Below are 17,733 nucleotides of genomic sequence, written 5' to 3'. Positions count from 1 at the left end.
GAGAACCTATGTGCATCTTTTTTCTTTGCTGAGCAGACATCATTTTTCACAGGCCATCTACTGTTTCAAAAGCACACCGTGAAGATAATAGTTGTGATGCAGGGGAAAAGGAAAGGCTGGTGGAGACTGATGTCTGACATGCGCTGCTTTTTATCTGCCTCAGCCGACAGATGTTGGGGAAGTCATTTGGTGTGTTGGTCTGTGTGCTGCTGCTGACCCTGGCCATCTGTTTCGCAGGTCACTTACAGGTCAGTGTGTTAAGTCTTCTATTCACAATTTACATCTGGATATTTCTCTGATTCAGTTCAGGTTTATCCTAATTAAGAGTTTTCAGTTGTCAGCAGCGTGTTTTAAAGACCACTATTGTTCCATGTCTATCAATCAATTCATTTCATTTCTGTAAAAATAAACTGTGACATTCTTTATAGATTATTGTTTAAATGCAGCGTGAAGGCCACACAAGATAAATGTAATAAGAAACAAAGAAAGTACCAAGAAATAAATGTATTTTTTTCACCATTTTTCCATCACCTTTTTGTCTTTCACTCACCATTATTTGGGCCATATTGTTCAACAAATCATGCACAGATAAGGTTTACAAAATAGATCAGAAAACTATATGATACCGTCAAAGCTCCAGAGCATCTTCTGACCTTGTGGTAAGATTGTTGAGATGAGTTGAGATTCAATACAATTGTTGGTGAGAATGAATATAAAGTTAAAATGTTTAATTCATCTCAGTTCAACAGAGTTTATTTGTGCCCATAGGGATAGTTATAAGGCACATTGATTAGAAACAAATACACTACACATAACACACAACCAGTGCAAGACAAACTGTACACATTAAAAAAAGACAGCAGTGCAAAACAAATACTATGCTATATATTATGTAATACTTAAACGAGGAAGGAGAGTAGCAAAACGACATAGGGAAATACCATCACTTCTGCAAATGAACCCCAACAGAGGGGATTCAAACATACAACAGTAGACAAGTGCTTGGTTAATGAGGGCAAGAGGGAAAAGGCTGTGTGGCATCTGCATATGTACTGAATTCACTGTGCCAGAATTATCCAACATGTGAATGGAAACATGTCAAGGAGGCTGTCCCCTGTATTCACAGCGCTGCGGCTTTCTATAGCTAACCTACTGAGTTGGCAGATGACAGCTGACATTTAGTCCTTGACAGCCAGTGTGTGTTCGCCACTCAGACGGATCCCTCCACTGGAAATAACCAAGCACTGAGTCACTTGCACATGATGTCTGGAGATGGATCGCTGTGTAAGAGTCACACGCTCCTCGTACCTGTTTGATTCCATCTCTCTCTCTCCTCTTCGTGCTCCGCAGCGCCTGTTTCCAGAGAAGCTGTCAAGGTGCCAGTGGCTGCCAGCTGTGTCGGAGGCGGTGGTGAAGCGGCCGTGTGTGCGCCTCCCTCTGGCCACCATCACTACTGCGGTCATCATTATCTTGGCAGTGTTCAACTGGGTAAGGCTACTACTCTTTTATGTCAAGTGCTAAGAGTGGGTCATTATGCACACTGCTATTTCTAGCTGGGCTACACTTCATAGCGCCCATGCCAAACTTCAGAGTGCTTGTTCCAGTCTTTAATTGTCACTCAAATCTTTTTTTATCCTCCTGCAGTGTTTTGCCCCGACACATGTGACACAAGACATGGCTGACCTTTGTCACACAAATAATTCCACTGGACAGGGATCAGACCTCTTCTTCTACCTGCCTGTGAGTAACGGATTAGTAACTCTAACCCCAATCATAGACAATCATAAAATGACATTATCTAATTTTTTTTTTATGTTGCTCATATCAGGCCAGATTAAATAGTATTTGCAAATAATCCCACTATGTATCTAATGGAATACCAGAGATGACATGATGCTAGGAGGGAGGAATTTGGTGCGTCACTATCAATTCACTTCAAGGACCAAAACCTCTTTTGTTTGTTTGTTTTTTATGCGTGATGCTAGATGTACGCTACGCAGGAGTTGATAGGGTGGCTCAAGCAAAAACATGTTAAAACCAAACTGCAATGGTGTTGTGGGGTAATGGCGTTTGCACTGTATGTCATTGAACAGTATGCAACCCCTCTGGGTATTTTTCATGTCTATGTAATAATCAAACTTTAATTCCTCCTCAATGTGTACAGATGCAGATGCTTTGATGATCATCTAATTATGTGGAAGTTGTGACCCAGGTCTAATTTCACCTTTCCCCCCTTTTCTCCCCCAGTACTCTGTATACTGCTGTATCCTATCCCTCATTGCATGTGGAGTTTTCCTGCGGGTGAGCTTTGAGCTCAAAGTGCTCTTCCTCACCCTGGCTTCCACAGCATACTACATCATCATCCTCAGCACCAAGAGGGACCTGTTTCTGGTCTACGGATATGTCCTCTATGCTGAGACCAATAACAGCCCGAACTGCAGCAGGTGGGGGTTCTTCAGTGCGAAAAATAAAATCTTGTGGCCTGTCTGGTAGTCCAGTTTTCTCAAAAAAAAGAAATGACTGAAACAGATTACAATACATAAAAACTTTATAACTTGTTTGATTTAGAGCATCTACATAAGATAATAAATAGTGAAAGTGAAATAATAAACATCCAGAAGGATTGTTAAAATTTAAAGAAAAATATTGATTAATATTTCTAATTTTCTTTGACCTACTTGTTAACACATGGCCATTAAAAATGTTTTTCCAAATGTTGTCATTTGTTCTACAGCAATGAGTCCATCCTGAAATGGATAGGGCTGGTGAAACATCCCCAGGTGATGAGCTGCATATACATCACCTTGTTCCTGGTTACTATGCTCATCATCGCACAACAGGTAACAACACTCTTCACCACTTGTTCCTTATTTATTTATTTTTGCCATATTTATTCCTCTCATTACAATCGGTCAAAGTGAAATCGTGTTAACAGACTAGAATCATAAATGGTGCTCAAAGGCAGATGTCAGTGTATTAAAGCCTATTAAAACTCAATCTGCACCTCTCACACATCTGTCTCTCAATTATTAATTCATATGAAGTCAACATAGAGTCATAATAAATTCAGGATATAAATAAATCAGTTATTCAAGAAATCCGGGAAATTCAGAGTTGTTTAGGGTTGTGGTTTTCTTTGTCGTCACTAATCTCACCATGTTTGTGTTCCGGCCAGAATGAGTCCTGCTTCCGCCAAGACTTCCTACTAAAGTACAAGAACCACACGGAGCAGGACGAGATTGAGACCAGGGAGAACCTGAACCGCCTCCTGCTAGAGAACGTGCTGCCGGCCCATGTCGCTGCGCTGTTCGTTGGGGAGAATAAAAAGAACGAGGTAAGATGTCACCCAGTTGAAGTTTGTGAGTTGATGTAGTATTTGTCCTTGACCATTATCATCTTTAGAATTCAACCCAAAACTGTGAGATGTTGTTACAGCAGCTCTGTCTGAAACCTATATTAGGGCTAAACAATCTCATTCTCCTACATGCTAAAACTACTAACTGTTCCTTTTGTATTGTGGGTTTTTTTTCCCAATAGGACCTCTACTACAAGTCCTACGACTGTGTGTGCGTGATGTTCGCCTCTGTCCCGGATTTCAAAGAGTTTTACACAGAGTGTGATATCAACAAGGAAGGACTGGAATGCCTGAGGCTGCTCAACGAGATCATTGCCGACTTTGACGAGGTCAGAAAGACAAAGAGGAAACTGCTCCTCATCCTTCTCTGTGATGCATGACAGCTGCGTCTTTTATCAGCAGCTCTATTTATTTATTTGTTCCAAATGTTAACTATGTGGCTGATAGGAACAATTACCGTAAATGATGACGTGTCCACATTTTGCTCTCCTCTAACTCAACAGCTGCTGTCCAAGCCAAAATTCAGCGGCGTGGAGAAGATCAAGACAATTGGCAGCACTTACATGGCTGCCGCCGGGCTCAGTGGGACGCCTGGTCAGGAGAACAATCAGGTGCAGTAGCTCTGATCTGGCTCTGTTTAGTGTTTTTTCCACAACCTATCAACAGTGCAATCCTAATGAGGTGGTGGAATGACATTGCTCTGATTGTGCTCTCTCAGGACATAGAGAAGCAACAGGCCCAGATAGGGAACATGGTGGAGTTTGCCATCGCTCTGAATGGCAAGTTGGACGGCATCAACAGACATTCCTTCAATAGCTTCAGGCTCCGTGTGGGTGAGTGTGCTCAGCTGCTCTGCTGCTCTGCCATAAACCTTTCATTGACTGAACACTGCACCGTATCCTGTTCGGTTGACTGCAGCTCAACAGGTCTCTCTGACATTTATGAAGCAATTTCATTCACCACCACTCACTTATTACAGCCTCAAATCCACAGACTGAACCCATCTTTAAAAGCTAATTTTGTAGTATTTGTAGTTTGAGCTGCGTTGAGTACGTTGATTTCAGCACATCCACTAATATATAAAGTAACTGTAACTGTGAGAGATAGATGACAGAGCCCATTTCAGAGTGTGTGTGTGTGTGTGTGTGTGTGTGTGTGTGTGTGTGTGTGTGTGTTGTGTCTGCAGCCCTGACACACTTATTCCCAGACAGTTGATTCTGAGCAGAAAAAGACTTGGATAAAAAGTTTTGGTTAAAACATTTACATTTCTTTGGAGATAAAAACTTACATAAGGTATAAACACTGAAACTCAAGCTGAGTGGTTATAAATCTTCGCTAACAGACTGCTGCGCTATCAGCAGCTTTGTCTGAACACACTGTAACGCTGAAACAAAACACACCAACTTCTGCTCTTGAAATATTTGTTTATTTAAAAAAAAAAGCAATTAGTACTTGGCACATACCTTTTCCTTAAGCAATGACAGCAGACTTTTCCCCTTGATGATTGTATTCAAAAACTCTGGTTTCCTTTTGATTTTTCCTTTAAAGCATTTGTAGTAAGTGACCAGTCACAGCTTTGGCACCATCAAATAAAGGGACACAGACTTTATGGACTTACATACCTACAAAATCTCTGCAGTCAGCTTCAGTGAATTGTTTCATCTCTTCGCTTTTTAATGTCTGATGTTTTCATTCTACTTGGTCCGCGTTATCATGGAGGAATTTGATGTTTGCAGTTTTAAAAATCACCTTACTGTCCCTGACAAAAACAATAGCTTGGTAGTAAACAACAATAATGTCTGGTTCTTCTTCCCCAGGTATTAATCATGGCCCTGTAATAGCTGGAGTGATTGGGGCGAGGAAACCTCAGTATGACATCTGGGGCAACACAGTGAATGTAGCCAGCAGAATGGAGAGCACCGGGGAGCTTGGAAAGATCCAGGTACGTTCAGAACAGTCTGACAAAGGCAGCGTTCTTAAAGGTTAAACACTTCTCACATATTGTAGTCACAGCTTCTTAGCTTTGTATTGCAAATCTCAACGTAATCATTGATGGATTTACAGACGTCATTTCTGGCCCAGATTTAAATTCCTGTAAAAATTCCTTGTAACCTCAGGTGGACCATATCATTTCATTTCAGTTTATAAAGTAGTCTGAAACTATTTAGTAACAACATGCAAAAGAAAAGTAAGACATTGTTGATGTGAATCAAACTTTTCTTAGCTGTAGTTGTGCATTTAAAAAAAAATGTTGTGTATACTTCCAGGTTACAGAGGAAACGACTGCCGTGCTGACGAAGCTGGGGTACTCGTGCGAGTGTAGAGGGTTTATCAACGTCAAGGGAAAAGGGGAGCTCAAAACCTTTTTTGTGTGTACCGACATGAGCAAGCAGCAAGGTATGGGGCTGAGCTGAGGCCAGGCCTCCACAGTCAACACAACTGGAGACAGACTCATGCACACAAGTCAAGAGTTTACAAACTCCTGCGCACCACAAGTGTTGTTGAGACAGGCGTGACTCTTAACGCAGCTCTGTTCTTGAGACGTTGCTGAATGAAAATACTGAGGAGTATTAAGGCGTTGAAGGAAGTGCTGCCGCGGTGGATGTGACATTGAACTCTCTCTGCTCTGGAACTTTTCTGTCAGATCAGTATGTCACAGATATGTCATGCTGGAGAAATGGTCAGTATCTACAATCACTATCTTTTTCTATTCACAAACACATTCATGTCTAGTGATCTGTCACTTTTGTACCTTTTTTCCTCCCCATCTTTAACTTAGATGTTGATTGTGAAAGAAACGATATGTTGTACTAATGCCAAATACGGTTGTGTATTTTTGAAGACCTGTTTGGTCCTTTAAAAGCAAAACAATGGATTCTGTTTGGATCATAATGTGAAACCTGTCTGGTTTTAAGTTGGAGGAAGGGACGGACACTCTGCTGTTACTGTGTAATGAGCAAGACATGTGAGGCGGTTGGACAGAGCTGTTTCAGTGTCAGAAACAGGCTGGACAGTTAGATGTAGAAAAACGTTTTGTCTCCTCTCTGCAAGATATATTAAGATAACAAAAAGTACATTTAATTTTCCACTTTCTGGCCAAGCTAAAATCCTAACTTAACTGTATCCTCAGCACCTTTGATTGTTCTGTAAGTTTAGGTTTTACAACTCTTGAAGCTCTTTAGGTTCCTGCTGTGCTGTTTGGCCTGTGAATACAAATGACATAAGATATTTCCTGTATTTCAAGGGCAGGCAGACAAACCCATGTGCTGTATGTATACCATCTGTTTAAGTGTTTATTCTGCTCAGATAACAAGTCACTTTTCAATGTTTTTTGCTGCCTGTCTGCTTATATGCTGCAATGAGGAAAATGTGAGAGGCTCTCAGCTCTTCGATGTCCTTGGTCTGTGTGATCCAACAACCTGCCTGCTGTGAATGTTTTTCTCTGGCTCCAGTTCAGATGATCATCTGACACGATCTAGATCCCTCTCTGTGCCTCTAAAAAAACGTTTTTTGTCTTGTGGCCTTAACTTATGAGACCACCAACTTGTCTGTAATTATGGTTACATAATAATAATAATAATGTATTGGCCTTTATGTGAACAAATGTGATATTGACTTTTGTACAGCTACAGAATGTAATAAATGTTTTCCTAAGTCGAGTAATTATCACAAACCATGGTCTCTTCATAAAAAAAAATGGTTTATTGATTGAAATGCATACAAATGTCACACAAAAGCATCTCTTTGTACAAAACTTAACTTATTAAACTGAATGAGGGTGGTGGAAATTTCATTTTACAGCAACAACCGGAGCCGCATCTTGACCGGTGGTCGAGGTCTCCATGGGTTCAGCCATCTCCTGCACTGTAAAACCGGAGCAGTATATTAGAGGTGCTGGGTTGTGGTTAAATGAGGCAAGTTGGACATCAGCAGCAGTGAAGCATGTTTGCACATCAGGTGTTTTACCTGTAGTGAGGTCTATGAAGGGCTCAGGGGGCTCTGGAGGTAAAGCGATGCCCATGGCTTTCCTGATACCGTAAATACTGCTGACATCACATGGTGCCACTTGGCCCGTCAGCTCGGCCAGATTCCCTGTCACCTTCTCAGCTGTGAGGGCAAAAGATAGGACATTGTCAAGACACAATGCAAAGCTTTGTGGAATTTGTATTTAAAGGTTCTTCAAGCAAATCTAATGTTAGCAGTTTGTTTTTGGTATTGATTCAACCTATAGTCCAACATTTGGTAATGTGCTTATTCACTTCAGATCAAACTGATCATCTGTCCACTAAATATGGAGCTGGAACAATCTGTGCTTATTTTAGCATAAAGACAGAGAACAGAGGGGAATGGGAAGCTTAGCACAGTCTAAATGTGAGAAAATACACCAGCAGAATCTCCAAAGCTCACTAATTAACATGTTGTATGTCTATTCTGAACAAAAATGAAGACAAGCTGGGGCGGTGTATAGCTCAGTTGGTAGAGCACCCGCCCCATGGGTTGAGGCTATAGTCCTCACTGCAGGCGGCCCCGGTTCGAATCCCGTGTTGAGCAGCCCTATCCTGCGTGTCATCCCCCCCCCCCTCTGCCTCCCATTTCCTGTCTCTCTCAACTCTCTTGTCCATTAAAGGCGAAAAAAAAGCCCCCCAAAAAAGAAGACAAGCTGCTGTTACATAAAAACTTCCTTGGGTTTTAGCTGGTTGCTTGGCAACCTCACTGCAGAATGACACTTTTTTTCATTGATGAAACAGATAAGATGTGAGTTTTACAAGTTGATTTTGTTAACTTATGGTATGAAGAACAAGCTGTTCCCCAGTATATTGACCATATTAAATAAGTGATAACTGGCTTCAGCAGCATGAGCCATCTCAGCCATGGTTAACTCCCAAAACACTAGTGCAAATATTCAACACCCAGGAACTGAACACACAAAACTGCCATTTTAACAAGGTCACTATCCAGGGGCCAGACGTAAGTCATCAGTGTAGCACGGCCACTGAGGGGGTAAAGGGAGCGTTGTGAGGGGTCTGCAGCTGAAGGTGACGGGGGGAACAAAGCACTGAGAGGCTCTTACCCAGCTCCAGCTCCTTGGCAGTCGGGGCCAGCAAGCAGATCATGTTCGGGGGCTGCTTGGCGCTCAGACGCTCCTTCTGTGCTTCCTGCAAGTTGCGCAGCAGCTTTGTAGTCTCATCCAATTTCTGCTGGAAGTGCAGGGCCTCTGTGACAGAGATCGGAGATGGAGGAGAGACAGACAACACACACAGTTAATACCCTTCCTCTGCACTCCTCCAGTTACCTTGTGCTAACCCCACCTGTTCTTGGTTACACACATCCAGCACAAGACCTCCATTCTCTCTGAGCCCTGATGATGGACCCCTTGGTCACTTGAAGTAATACCTCAGAGTGCTGCGCCACCATCGAGCTTAGGTTGTTATTTATTTGTTTTGAATTAGCTGAATGGCAGCAGCATTTGGAGAGCAATTTCTTTGTTCCCATAATCCTTTGAGGCACAGATAAAGCGGTGAGGGCAGACCAGATGTGAGAGGATCATATCTGTGATCTTCCATGACAGTGGGTCGTTATGTGAAGGGTTTTTCCTCTTACGATTACAAAAAACGGCACTGTGAGATTACTTTGCTATGCAATGTAGACTAAGCTGAAAAACATTAAGACTATATTAAAAACCAACAGAAAATACAGCTGCCACAATTCTGATCATTATTTACCTGGTATTGATAAAGCAACATTCTCTGTTATCAGATCAGGTGAGAGTTTTTCATTATTTTCTGACATTATATAAACACATTGTAAAGTCTGGCTAAAAATTTAACCGCATGCCCATATGGACAATGAAAGCCTCGAGTGTAGCTGTGATTGTTCTTCCTGGCCATACTGGCTGTGAAGTGATCCCTTATTAACGCCACTGGGGCTCATTCAATGTAAAGTCAAGACAACAACACTGTGTGCTGCACAGACAAAGAAACTCAAAGACAGAAATTTTGATAAAGTCACATCACAGAAGCTTCAGGTGAACTTTTGACACTGAAATCACTGTTCAGATGAGACCAAGAAATTCCCTCGGGGCCCATATGGAAAGGAAGAACACAATGACGGCATATGTCCATTGTATTATGATATCCTTCAAAAGTGTAATTTGAAAAAATAATCAATAAATTAATTGCATAGTCAGTAGTTTTACCCCCAGAGAGCTCCTCCTCCATCTGCAGGCCTGCAGCGGAGCACAGGGAGTCGAGCCTGCTGCAGCTGGATGCTTCGGGTTCAGCTACCTTTGGGAGACAGAGGCCAAACTACATGTTAAGTCAGAGTAGAAAAATGTATTTCTCGTTGGGCAGATGATGCTTTGAGGGAACGTCCAGGACCTTTGAAGCCTCTTTAGTCACGCTGTGACTTTGCGCCAGTAAAATCAGATCTGATGAAAAGCTGCAACACCCGAGCAGGAGATGAGAATAAACTGGAGCGCGGCCAAGAACAGCAAACAGCCAGGACAGAGGGTTTGCTGTGTGCCTGTCGGAGAGGGGGCCTGCGCTTTGGTTTCCTCCGCTGCTCTGTGGAGCGATTCAGCTGCGCTGCCAACGGGCACTGAAAGAAAACACGGGCCCCTCCAAATTCTCTACCAGCGGGCCTTTAGCGAACAGCACCGCTGTGTTTGGAGGGGAAATGTTCTTTCCATGCGTGGATGGATCAAAGCTAAACGCAGGCCCCTGCTATGTTGACACAGCTGGTGGATGCAGCAGCCATCTGCAAAGGCCATCTATACTGGCGAAATGAAATTAAGCATCCACACGCGGTGTTACGCAATAAAGTGCTTTACAACGAGACAACGCACAGTGGGAGACGCTAATCCAAACATCACATCCAACACTGATGAGGGCAAATGGCTGCAGTAGCACACGCTGAAATGTTCTCATTATGAACTCCATATCCATTTCCATTTGTAGTATACAGTAAGGTGAGGGGGATGCTTATCAATGAGGACACAACAGGTGTTTTATGTCGGAATCAGCTGTAGATTGATGTCTTACCGCATTGTCTCTCTTGTTCTCTTGAGTATTTGCTGGTCGCTCTACCTGCTGGAGAAGCAGAAACCATAGAAACACAAGAGCTTATACAGTGAACATACTCTGTGTTCTGAGCTTTTAAAACTTTGTGGTAAAGATGGATCAGTTCAATATAAGGATCTCTGCTTACTGGTTCCGTCTCTCTCAGGGTTTTCGAATGCTCTCCGTTCGTCATTGCGTCCAGAAGATTGTCTGCTAGCTTGTACACGTACTCGTCTGATTTGGCCAGAAAGTCTGACATGCTGCCAAACACACAGACACACACTTAGAACAATGGTTTTCTAAGGAGCCACACATTAGAGAATAGAGAAGTTGATACTGACTCTGCTGACACTTGCTGCAGCTAAACCTCCTACACACTCTTAAGAAAGAGACGTACGTTCCTGACAATAATTACACATTTTCAAGGATTTAAAAACAAAGTGACAGTGTGCTTTTCTATGAAGAGAAATAAAAGATTGAGCAGATGACACATTGGACAACAACTGAGCAGTAACAGTTCCTGTCAGAGTGATTTTGCACACAATGAAAAAACAAACTCTCATATGCAGCAGACGTATAAAGAATTTTAGTTAACAACCTCACACTCCATCCTCTGTCACATGCCAACAAGCACTAGTATAAAAGTCCTACCAGGTTCAGCCAGGTAGCATGTTAGCTCACACCGCAACAACATCAAATATAAGCCTACGTTACAAAGCTAGCTGTTGAAGTTAACACAGTCTCTTTGAATTGAGCTCACATCCCTGCTAGCTACTGTAGGTAGCATGTGCAGCGATGCTGAGCTAAATAAACAAAAAGACTTAGGTTCTGTGTTTATTTACAGCAGCAGCTACATAACTGATTTGGGATTCATTTAACCTTGTTGGTGGCAGTTTTTGAGTTTGCTTGTGTAAGAGAGGCAGGGGGTACGTGACTGACTGAAAGGTGACGGGGCATTCTTAAAAACTGACATGAAATATATGAGATATGAAATAAAAAAGTATGATGACATATGAGAGTTATGGTAAAAATGCCCCAAAACAGACTTGTGAAAGCAGAATTCTGAATCTAATAGATAATGATGATATCAAAATTCTGATGACTTCTAATATGAAATCACAATATTATCATAGGATACCTTCTATAGTGATTGTGAATGTGAATAATTATTGACAATCTTCAATAGAGGACTACAGCAAACCTAGGGGACAGTATGGGGCCTTTCTCATTTCTCTCTCATGGTGCCCTTGCACACGAGGAAGTCAGGTTGAGGTCCAGTCTACAGCCGACAGCTGCTCCCGACTCAGTGGAAACATCTGCGAGGTAATCAGCCAGGAATGCCTCCACTGACGTTTTGTGTAAATGTCAGTGCGCTCTGGTGTGTTTGTGGTCATACTGTACATACCCGGCGTCTGCGCCCTGCTGACTGGACTCCTCTCCAAAGAAAGAGAAGATCAGGTCAGAGTCGTCCTTGCTGACGTTGGCGAAGCTGGAGTCGTAGGTGGGTGCGTAGGAGGTGAACGGCCCGTAGCTTATGTAGGACACTGCAGAGAGGGTTTTACACACAGACACACAGCTTGCTGTTAGTGATGTTCACCGAGGGATCTCGTGTTAATGCTCTCAAACACATGGAGTCATCGAAGGGTAAGCACCTGGAGTAATCCTGTTCCTTTTGTCCTCCCTGAAGCCCTGCAAGGTGTTCACACCACTCTGCAGCCGGTTGGACATCATGCCAAGTTTCACAGGACAGTAACCCACATCTGGAAAAGGAATTGATTGATTTCATGAGCTCACCTAATTTTTTTTCTTATTAAAAAAGGTCTATGGCAGCAACTAAAGGTAGGCTTTTGGATCAAACTGTGAAAACCATCAAAAACTATTTCCTAGAGTCCATGGCAACATCTACAAATTCCAGTCAACACTTTATGTTCACAACAGGCAAAGACAATGTTCTCATTTCCAAAGCTGGAACCAGTCAATTTGTGACATTGTAGCTTTTCTTTAATATAGGCTCTAGAGCTTCACTAAGGCCCTGATGGACTTACCACCTGCTGATGGATCAGCTGGGTTAAGGATGGCCAAAGTGGTGGAACCGTCAGTCTTCCGCCTCACAAACTCCAACTACACAACAAACACATTTGGAATAGAAAATGTTTTTAGTATTAGAGCTGTGTTGTGGCTGAACACTTGGGATGGACCTGGAGAACATCAGACAAATAACCACCACTGATCAACCAGCAGTGCCGCTGAGAAGCCTCATATTCAAAGCAGTGGATATGTACATTTGATCAAAAGAACTCTTCAGTTTAACCCTGCTCACTCACATCACACTGCAGCACTCTGTTCGACAGCTTCCCTCCAGACTCCTCGATGACCTTGCGGATTTCCTCCAGCTCTCTCTCTGCCTTTGCCGCTTCATCCTTGGAGTCTTTGTCCTGTCTGCAAATGAAACACGAATTGAAAGACACAAAGACATTTTGACCGTGAACAAAAAGGTTGTTTTTTTTTCTTCTTTGTATCAAGCCTAACAAGCATGCACACACAGCAGCAAAACACTGCAGGAAAGAAATCTGTGTGAACTCTACTGTTCATTGAACACCTCTGTACGCCTTTCATTTCTCAAATAACCTCCCTTTAAGCATTTTATTGACATCACTAAGTACCATCAAAATTTTAAGCGCCACATTTTCTTTTATACTAGAACTACTGCCTCGCTGTTGTACATCTAAGCAAATCAGCCAAGGGAATATAGCCACAATTTCCACTTCCTGAGTTGATTAACGGCCAGAGGTCATTTCACAGAACATTATGTCCCAGTGAATTTGACTTTTGACTACAGTAATATATATATATATATATATATATATATATATATATGTATGTGTGTCTATGCACACTGCCAAAACTGTGTGTTGTGAGGTCAATGACCTTAAACTTTGCCCTGTGTAGAGGCAGCTGGCAGCTGAAGGAAAATTGGCACAGTGAAGGTGTTCCTCAGACACTGAGTCATAACTAACACCTGATTTGTATCCACAGATTCTATTACGTCACTGGGTGACAATACGCTGATGCACAGCCATGAGAGAAAACAAGACCCAGCATGCTGTGAGGCATTCCTCACATTCTCAGCCTCTGGCTTCACAGTGTATAAAGTAGTAACTTTGTGTCAGGAAAAAACACTCTCACAGAAACTGAAACTCATGTCATCACTGTGAAATGACCAAGTGAGAAATGGCTTTAACCGTCGTTGGTCATGCGTCAACTTTTCCTGTGTTCATGTGTGATCAACAGTTACAGCTGCTGTTTTAGAGTTTTAAAAAAATCTTAGGCTGTAGCAAGAGGCTGGTGAATGTAACAGAGGTAAATACGTTTTTTTTAGTCACACCTTTTGTTCAAGACAAGTGACAAATTTGCTACTCATGTTGAGTGAGGGATCTTTAAAATATCTCTGAGATGTCATAAAGTTGTAACAAACATTAGAATAATGTAAAATATAAAAGATCAATGTGTTCATAATGTACTAAAAAAATATTGCATCTCCTCACATTGTAATCTGGTCTTTCCTAGCATGAGATTATTAGTGACATATGAGATTTTAAAAGTCAACAGGTTAAAGGACCTGGGTGTGCTCGGTGTGTGAGGACCCTCGCTGCTGTCTGTGGTCGAGGGTCCCTCTCTGCTCTGGTCAAGTTTGGTGCCCCCTTGTTCCTCAGACTTCCCTGGTTGTTTGGCAGATGGGTCGAGGCCAGACATGAACTCTATGCTCTGCTTTAGGCTATCCAACCTCTCCTACAGAAAAGAAAATTGATCAAGATGATGAGAGAAAAGCAAATAATGCTGATGGTATTGTACATTATCATCTGCTGCCCCCATGTGTTGTATCATTGCAAAAGCAGGGCACACAAAGCAAACAACACTGCTAGACCTTGAGAACAGCATCTTTTGGCACACTCAAACAACAGGGAGTGTTACACATATACAGCAAATCTGGGTTTAAAGAAGTAGTGAAACCTTTTTTGTTTAAAGCATCTACAAACAACTTTCATGTTGTGTTGTTGATTTTGGTGACCGCTGGGGACCCACCCAACCACTGCCTCCCACTATTATGAAATAGCACTATTAAGAAATAGCGTATCCTCCCCCCGATGGCCTCATTTGCTGTTGTAGGTTGTACAGAGACATCAGCAGAAACAGGAGACTTTTGCATATCCAGATAAAAGTTCTTTGTAGTTGCATTAAAGAGGATGACTCTTATCACTTCTGATCACATATACACTAACGTATAATGAAGAGAAACAAAAAGGAAGCAGCATTTACCTTTTATGTTAAGGGCATAATAACAAACCAAAATAAGAAATGCTTGTTTCTTAGAATCCCTTTGAAAATATTGATAAACCTACAATCTTATGGGACAAATTTGGTATAATTGTTATCTAAAAATTATGTTTTCTGAAACTTTGGTTTCATACCTGGCTCAAGATCTTCATTCCAGAGTGTAACAGCTTCCGAGCGGCTTTGTGGTAGATCGTCTCTTGTTTGTTGTAAACCATGGCGTTTTCACACATGAGTTTTAAATCCATCTGCATAAACAACATGTTCCACATTAAACACAATATCACCAAAATAAAATGTATTTATGAGCAAAGAATGTTACGAAGACCAATTTTATGTCTTTATGGCCCACGGTACATATAGGGGAACGTATTTTTAATGAAATTATATCTAAGCCTGATATAACTTAAAGGGACAACGAGGAGTTTTGGAAAAGCGAAGCGTTTTCACATTACATTTATGAGCCTCCGCGCGCACCGTAAAATTCTTTGACCGGCGCAAGACAGACTCATGATTTCATTCATCAATAATTAAAGTCAGAGGTTCAAAGAGGTTCACATACCGTCGTAGTTCCGACCATAAACGGCGATTCGGCTGCGTTATTCTCATGACTCGCCACGAAGGAAACGCTGGTCGGCTCAACCAGCATTTCCGCCACCACTAATAATAACAAAATAACGATAGAGACAGAACGATTATATTTATCGAAAATGGGCCCATTAACAAGTGTGGGTAGCGGAGATTCATCCACATTAACGTGAGACTTTTTTTTATAACCGAATAGAAACTCCTCGTTGTCCCTTTAAACATGCGCAAGATACCTTGAGTTCATCCAGTGAGTGGTAGCACTCCTTCTTTACTTTGTCCTTCATCGTACTGAAGTCCATAGGACGCTTGATAATTGAAGAGTAGCCAGGAGCAATGAAGTCTGTCACAGGAAACGAGAAGAAGGCGCTGGGGTCTTTCCTACAGAGAAAAGCATACAGCATTTATTCACAACATCAAGATAAAATAGACAGTGCAATCCCTAACAACATCATCATATCAATCAATCAATCAATCAATCAATCAAATACATAAATCAATCACTGCACCTCTGGAGTTGCCTGATGAGCTGGTACAAAGCTTCCTGTAGAGGAGTCTGTTCTTTCTCTGCAAGTATGAAAAGTTTAAAAGTTTTAACAGGTTACAACAAGATGTGTCAAAAATCGGAATGAGCCAAAAATATTTTGAGATTACCTTCCCGTTTGTCCAGCTCTGAGCGAATAGGAGTCCTGCTTTGCTCCCTGTCATCATCTCCATCTGCATCCTGTCCTTTCTTCTTTTTAGTCATCTACCATGATAAAAAAAAAGTATTAAATCTAACCTAGCATAATATAGTATAATATGAACTGCTCTTTTCTAAACGCCAAACACAGGGTCTTCACTCAGTGACGCTACCTTTTTCTTTCCCCTGTCATCCTCTGGTGAGCCGAGGCTCCTCTCTTTATCCTTCTTCTTTTTCTTCTTCTTGTCTTTAGGTTTGTCGTAGTCCGCCGGCTGCTCGTCATAATATGTGTCCAGACTCGAGGTCCCCGCGGTCACTTCGTTTCCAGACACTTTTAACACCAGCTTCAGGGGTCTCTCTCCGTACTCTGCGGGCACAGCATCGACAGGGGGCAGTTATTACGGAGCTAGCAGCGGCTAACGTTAACTACAATGGTAAGTGGCAAGCGTTAGTAGAAACAATAGCTGCTAACCGCTAACCGGTTTACCTAGCAGGCTTGTGAGAAAAGCTACGGCTACAGTAACGCGTAAATAGCTTACTTTGATTTCAAAACGAATCACATTGACACTGATATAAAAATGCACAACACAGGCAGTAAAATCAGTACATTAACTTGTTTAGCATCAAGCTGGCCAACCAAGCAGGGAGCTAACACTATGCTAACAGTGCTACCAAGCGCGAAACAGTGTATTCAAACAATTGTGTTTTTTTAAATGGATCGTAATGGTTAAATGTGAAGTGCAGTTGAGCCAGCTGCACATTAAATACCTTCGTATCCATGTTTTTCGGACTTGTGCTTTTTGTGCTTCTTGCCCATTGTTTGTATTTTGATCTGGCACCGCCGGTTGCTCTATGGTTTGTGGTGGCGGAAGCACTAACAGGGGAAACTGCGTCGAGCGACGTGGTCCTGACTCCTGCAGCGCCACCTGCCGGTCTGGCGGTGGCAGTAGGGTAATAGAGCCATCTTCTCTCCGGTAGGGGGCAGAGTAGGTTCAGGCTTACACGTCGACCCCAGTAGACTCTCCAGACCACCCTTCAACCAGGGCAGGTGTAATCAATCATCCAGAATACTATTGATCAAGACAATGTGCTATCAGTTCACCTGCTCCAGGTCTGTTTCAGCTCTCGCTCTCCTGTGATTTCTCTTTCTTTCTCGAGCCGTTTAGTTTTGCATTATTTGCAACAAAGTTGGGATGCCTGCATGTGACATAATAAAAGATGCACAATCAAAACTGGAACAGCAGAGGACAAGATGTCCTGATTTTTAGTCCCCAGACTGGTCCCCCAGTCTGATTTGTAATCAAGCTCCAAAAATGCTGTTTCCAACATATCCCATAAAGAGTTCCCACTTAGCCTCTAAGACTTCTCCCTCAACCCAAGTGCCCACGTCTTTCATGTCCAGTCTGAGACACATGGCCTCAGTTGTAAAGTCTCAGAGACCAAGATAATTGATCACAGCATCATCATCATCATTATTATTTGATTTGATTTTACTGAACTTGTGTACATTTGATGCAATGATCCTTTAAGTTATAGGCTATAGTCCGCACACCAGGAGCTGCTTTAAGTGCATTTAATGGTTAATAACAAGCAAGGGTTTTTTTGTTCTTTGTTGTTTTTTTTGCAAACCCTTTCACTGGCTTACAGGATGTTTTTTTTTTTTTTTACAATTTCACTTGACGAATGAACAAAATCTTCTTTACATTAACCACTCTAAAGCT

The 17,733-nt window shown here is 42.1% G+C and overlaps 2 protein-coding genes across 3 annotated transcripts in view; one reads left to right on the top strand and one right to left on the bottom strand.

The window, feature by feature from the left end:
* The window catches only part of adcy7 (adenylate cyclase 7), a 58,849-nt gene extending 51,838 nt beyond the window's left edge, over positions 1-7,011 (top strand). Inside the window, exons 17-27 of the mRNA XM_085766003.1 lie at positions 164-248; positions 1,351-1,488; positions 1,645-1,740; positions 2,248-2,450; positions 2,735-2,840; positions 3,176-3,334; positions 3,538-3,684; positions 3,859-3,966; positions 4,074-4,188; positions 5,173-5,297; positions 5,623-7,011. Coding sequence (XP_085622129.1) covers positions 164-248; positions 1,351-1,488; positions 1,645-1,740; positions 2,248-2,450; positions 2,735-2,840; positions 3,176-3,334; positions 3,538-3,684; positions 3,859-3,966; positions 4,074-4,188; positions 5,173-5,297; positions 5,623-5,769 — 1,429 coding nt within the window. The 3' untranslated portion in view covers positions 5,770-7,011. The remainder of the gene's footprint in view (positions 1-163; positions 249-1,350; positions 1,489-1,644; positions 1,741-2,247; positions 2,451-2,734; positions 2,841-3,175; positions 3,335-3,537; positions 3,685-3,858; positions 3,967-4,073; positions 4,189-5,172; positions 5,298-5,622) is intronic.
* Positions 7,012-7,042: 31 nt separating this feature from the next.
* On the bottom strand, positions 7,043-16,834 carry brd7 (bromodomain containing 7). Of its 2 annotated transcripts, none has more exons than XM_085766043.1 (17): positions 16,781-16,834; positions 16,186-16,379; positions 15,985-16,078; positions 15,840-15,897; positions 15,567-15,711; positions 14,883-14,993; positions 14,033-14,202; positions 12,738-12,852; positions 12,459-12,534; positions 12,066-12,173; positions 11,819-11,957; positions 10,562-10,673; positions 10,396-10,443; positions 9,552-9,639; positions 8,427-8,570; positions 7,322-7,462; positions 7,043-7,219 (listed from the first exon to the last, which is right to left on the bottom strand). In XM_085766043.1, the coding sequence occupies exons 1-17, from the start codon at positions 16,827-16,829 to the stop codon at positions 7,146-7,148; spliced, it is 1,866 nt and encodes a 621-aa protein (XP_085622169.1). In that variant the 5' UTR covers positions 16,830-16,834; the 3' UTR covers positions 7,043-7,145. The 2 variants fall into 2 exon arrangements, with proteins under 2 accessions (XP_085622169.1, XP_085622178.1); XM_085766052.1 differs by having other exon boundaries at positions 10,396-10,440.
* Between the last annotated feature and the right edge of the window lie 899 nt (positions 16,835-17,733).

Source organism: Trachurus japonicus, chromosome 3 (assembly GCF_045865225.1).
Source record: "Trachurus japonicus isolate A0001 chromosome 3, Traja_1.0".
Lineage (NCBI taxonomy): Eukaryota > Metazoa > Chordata > Actinopteri > Carangiformes > Carangidae > Trachurus > Trachurus japonicus.
This window is presented reverse-complemented; position numbering and strand designations above follow the sequence as displayed.

What these genes read in the sequence shown, in the direction of transcription:
- brd7 (XM_085766043.1), bottom strand. Translation starts at nt 16,829, where the DNA reads ATGGGCAAGAAGCACAAAAAGCACAAGTCCGAAAAACATGGATACGAA. An exon ending in ATGACAGGGGAAAGAAAAAG is followed by an intron (nt 16,079 to 16,185) that starts GTAGCGTCACTG and finishes TTATCATGGTAG; the next exon opens with ATGACTAAAAAGAAGAAAGG. An exon ending in CTTCATAGACCTCACTACAG is followed by an intron (nt 7,220 to 7,321) that starts GTAAAACACCTG and finishes CCGGTTTTACAG; the next exon opens with TGCAGGAGATGGCTGAACCC.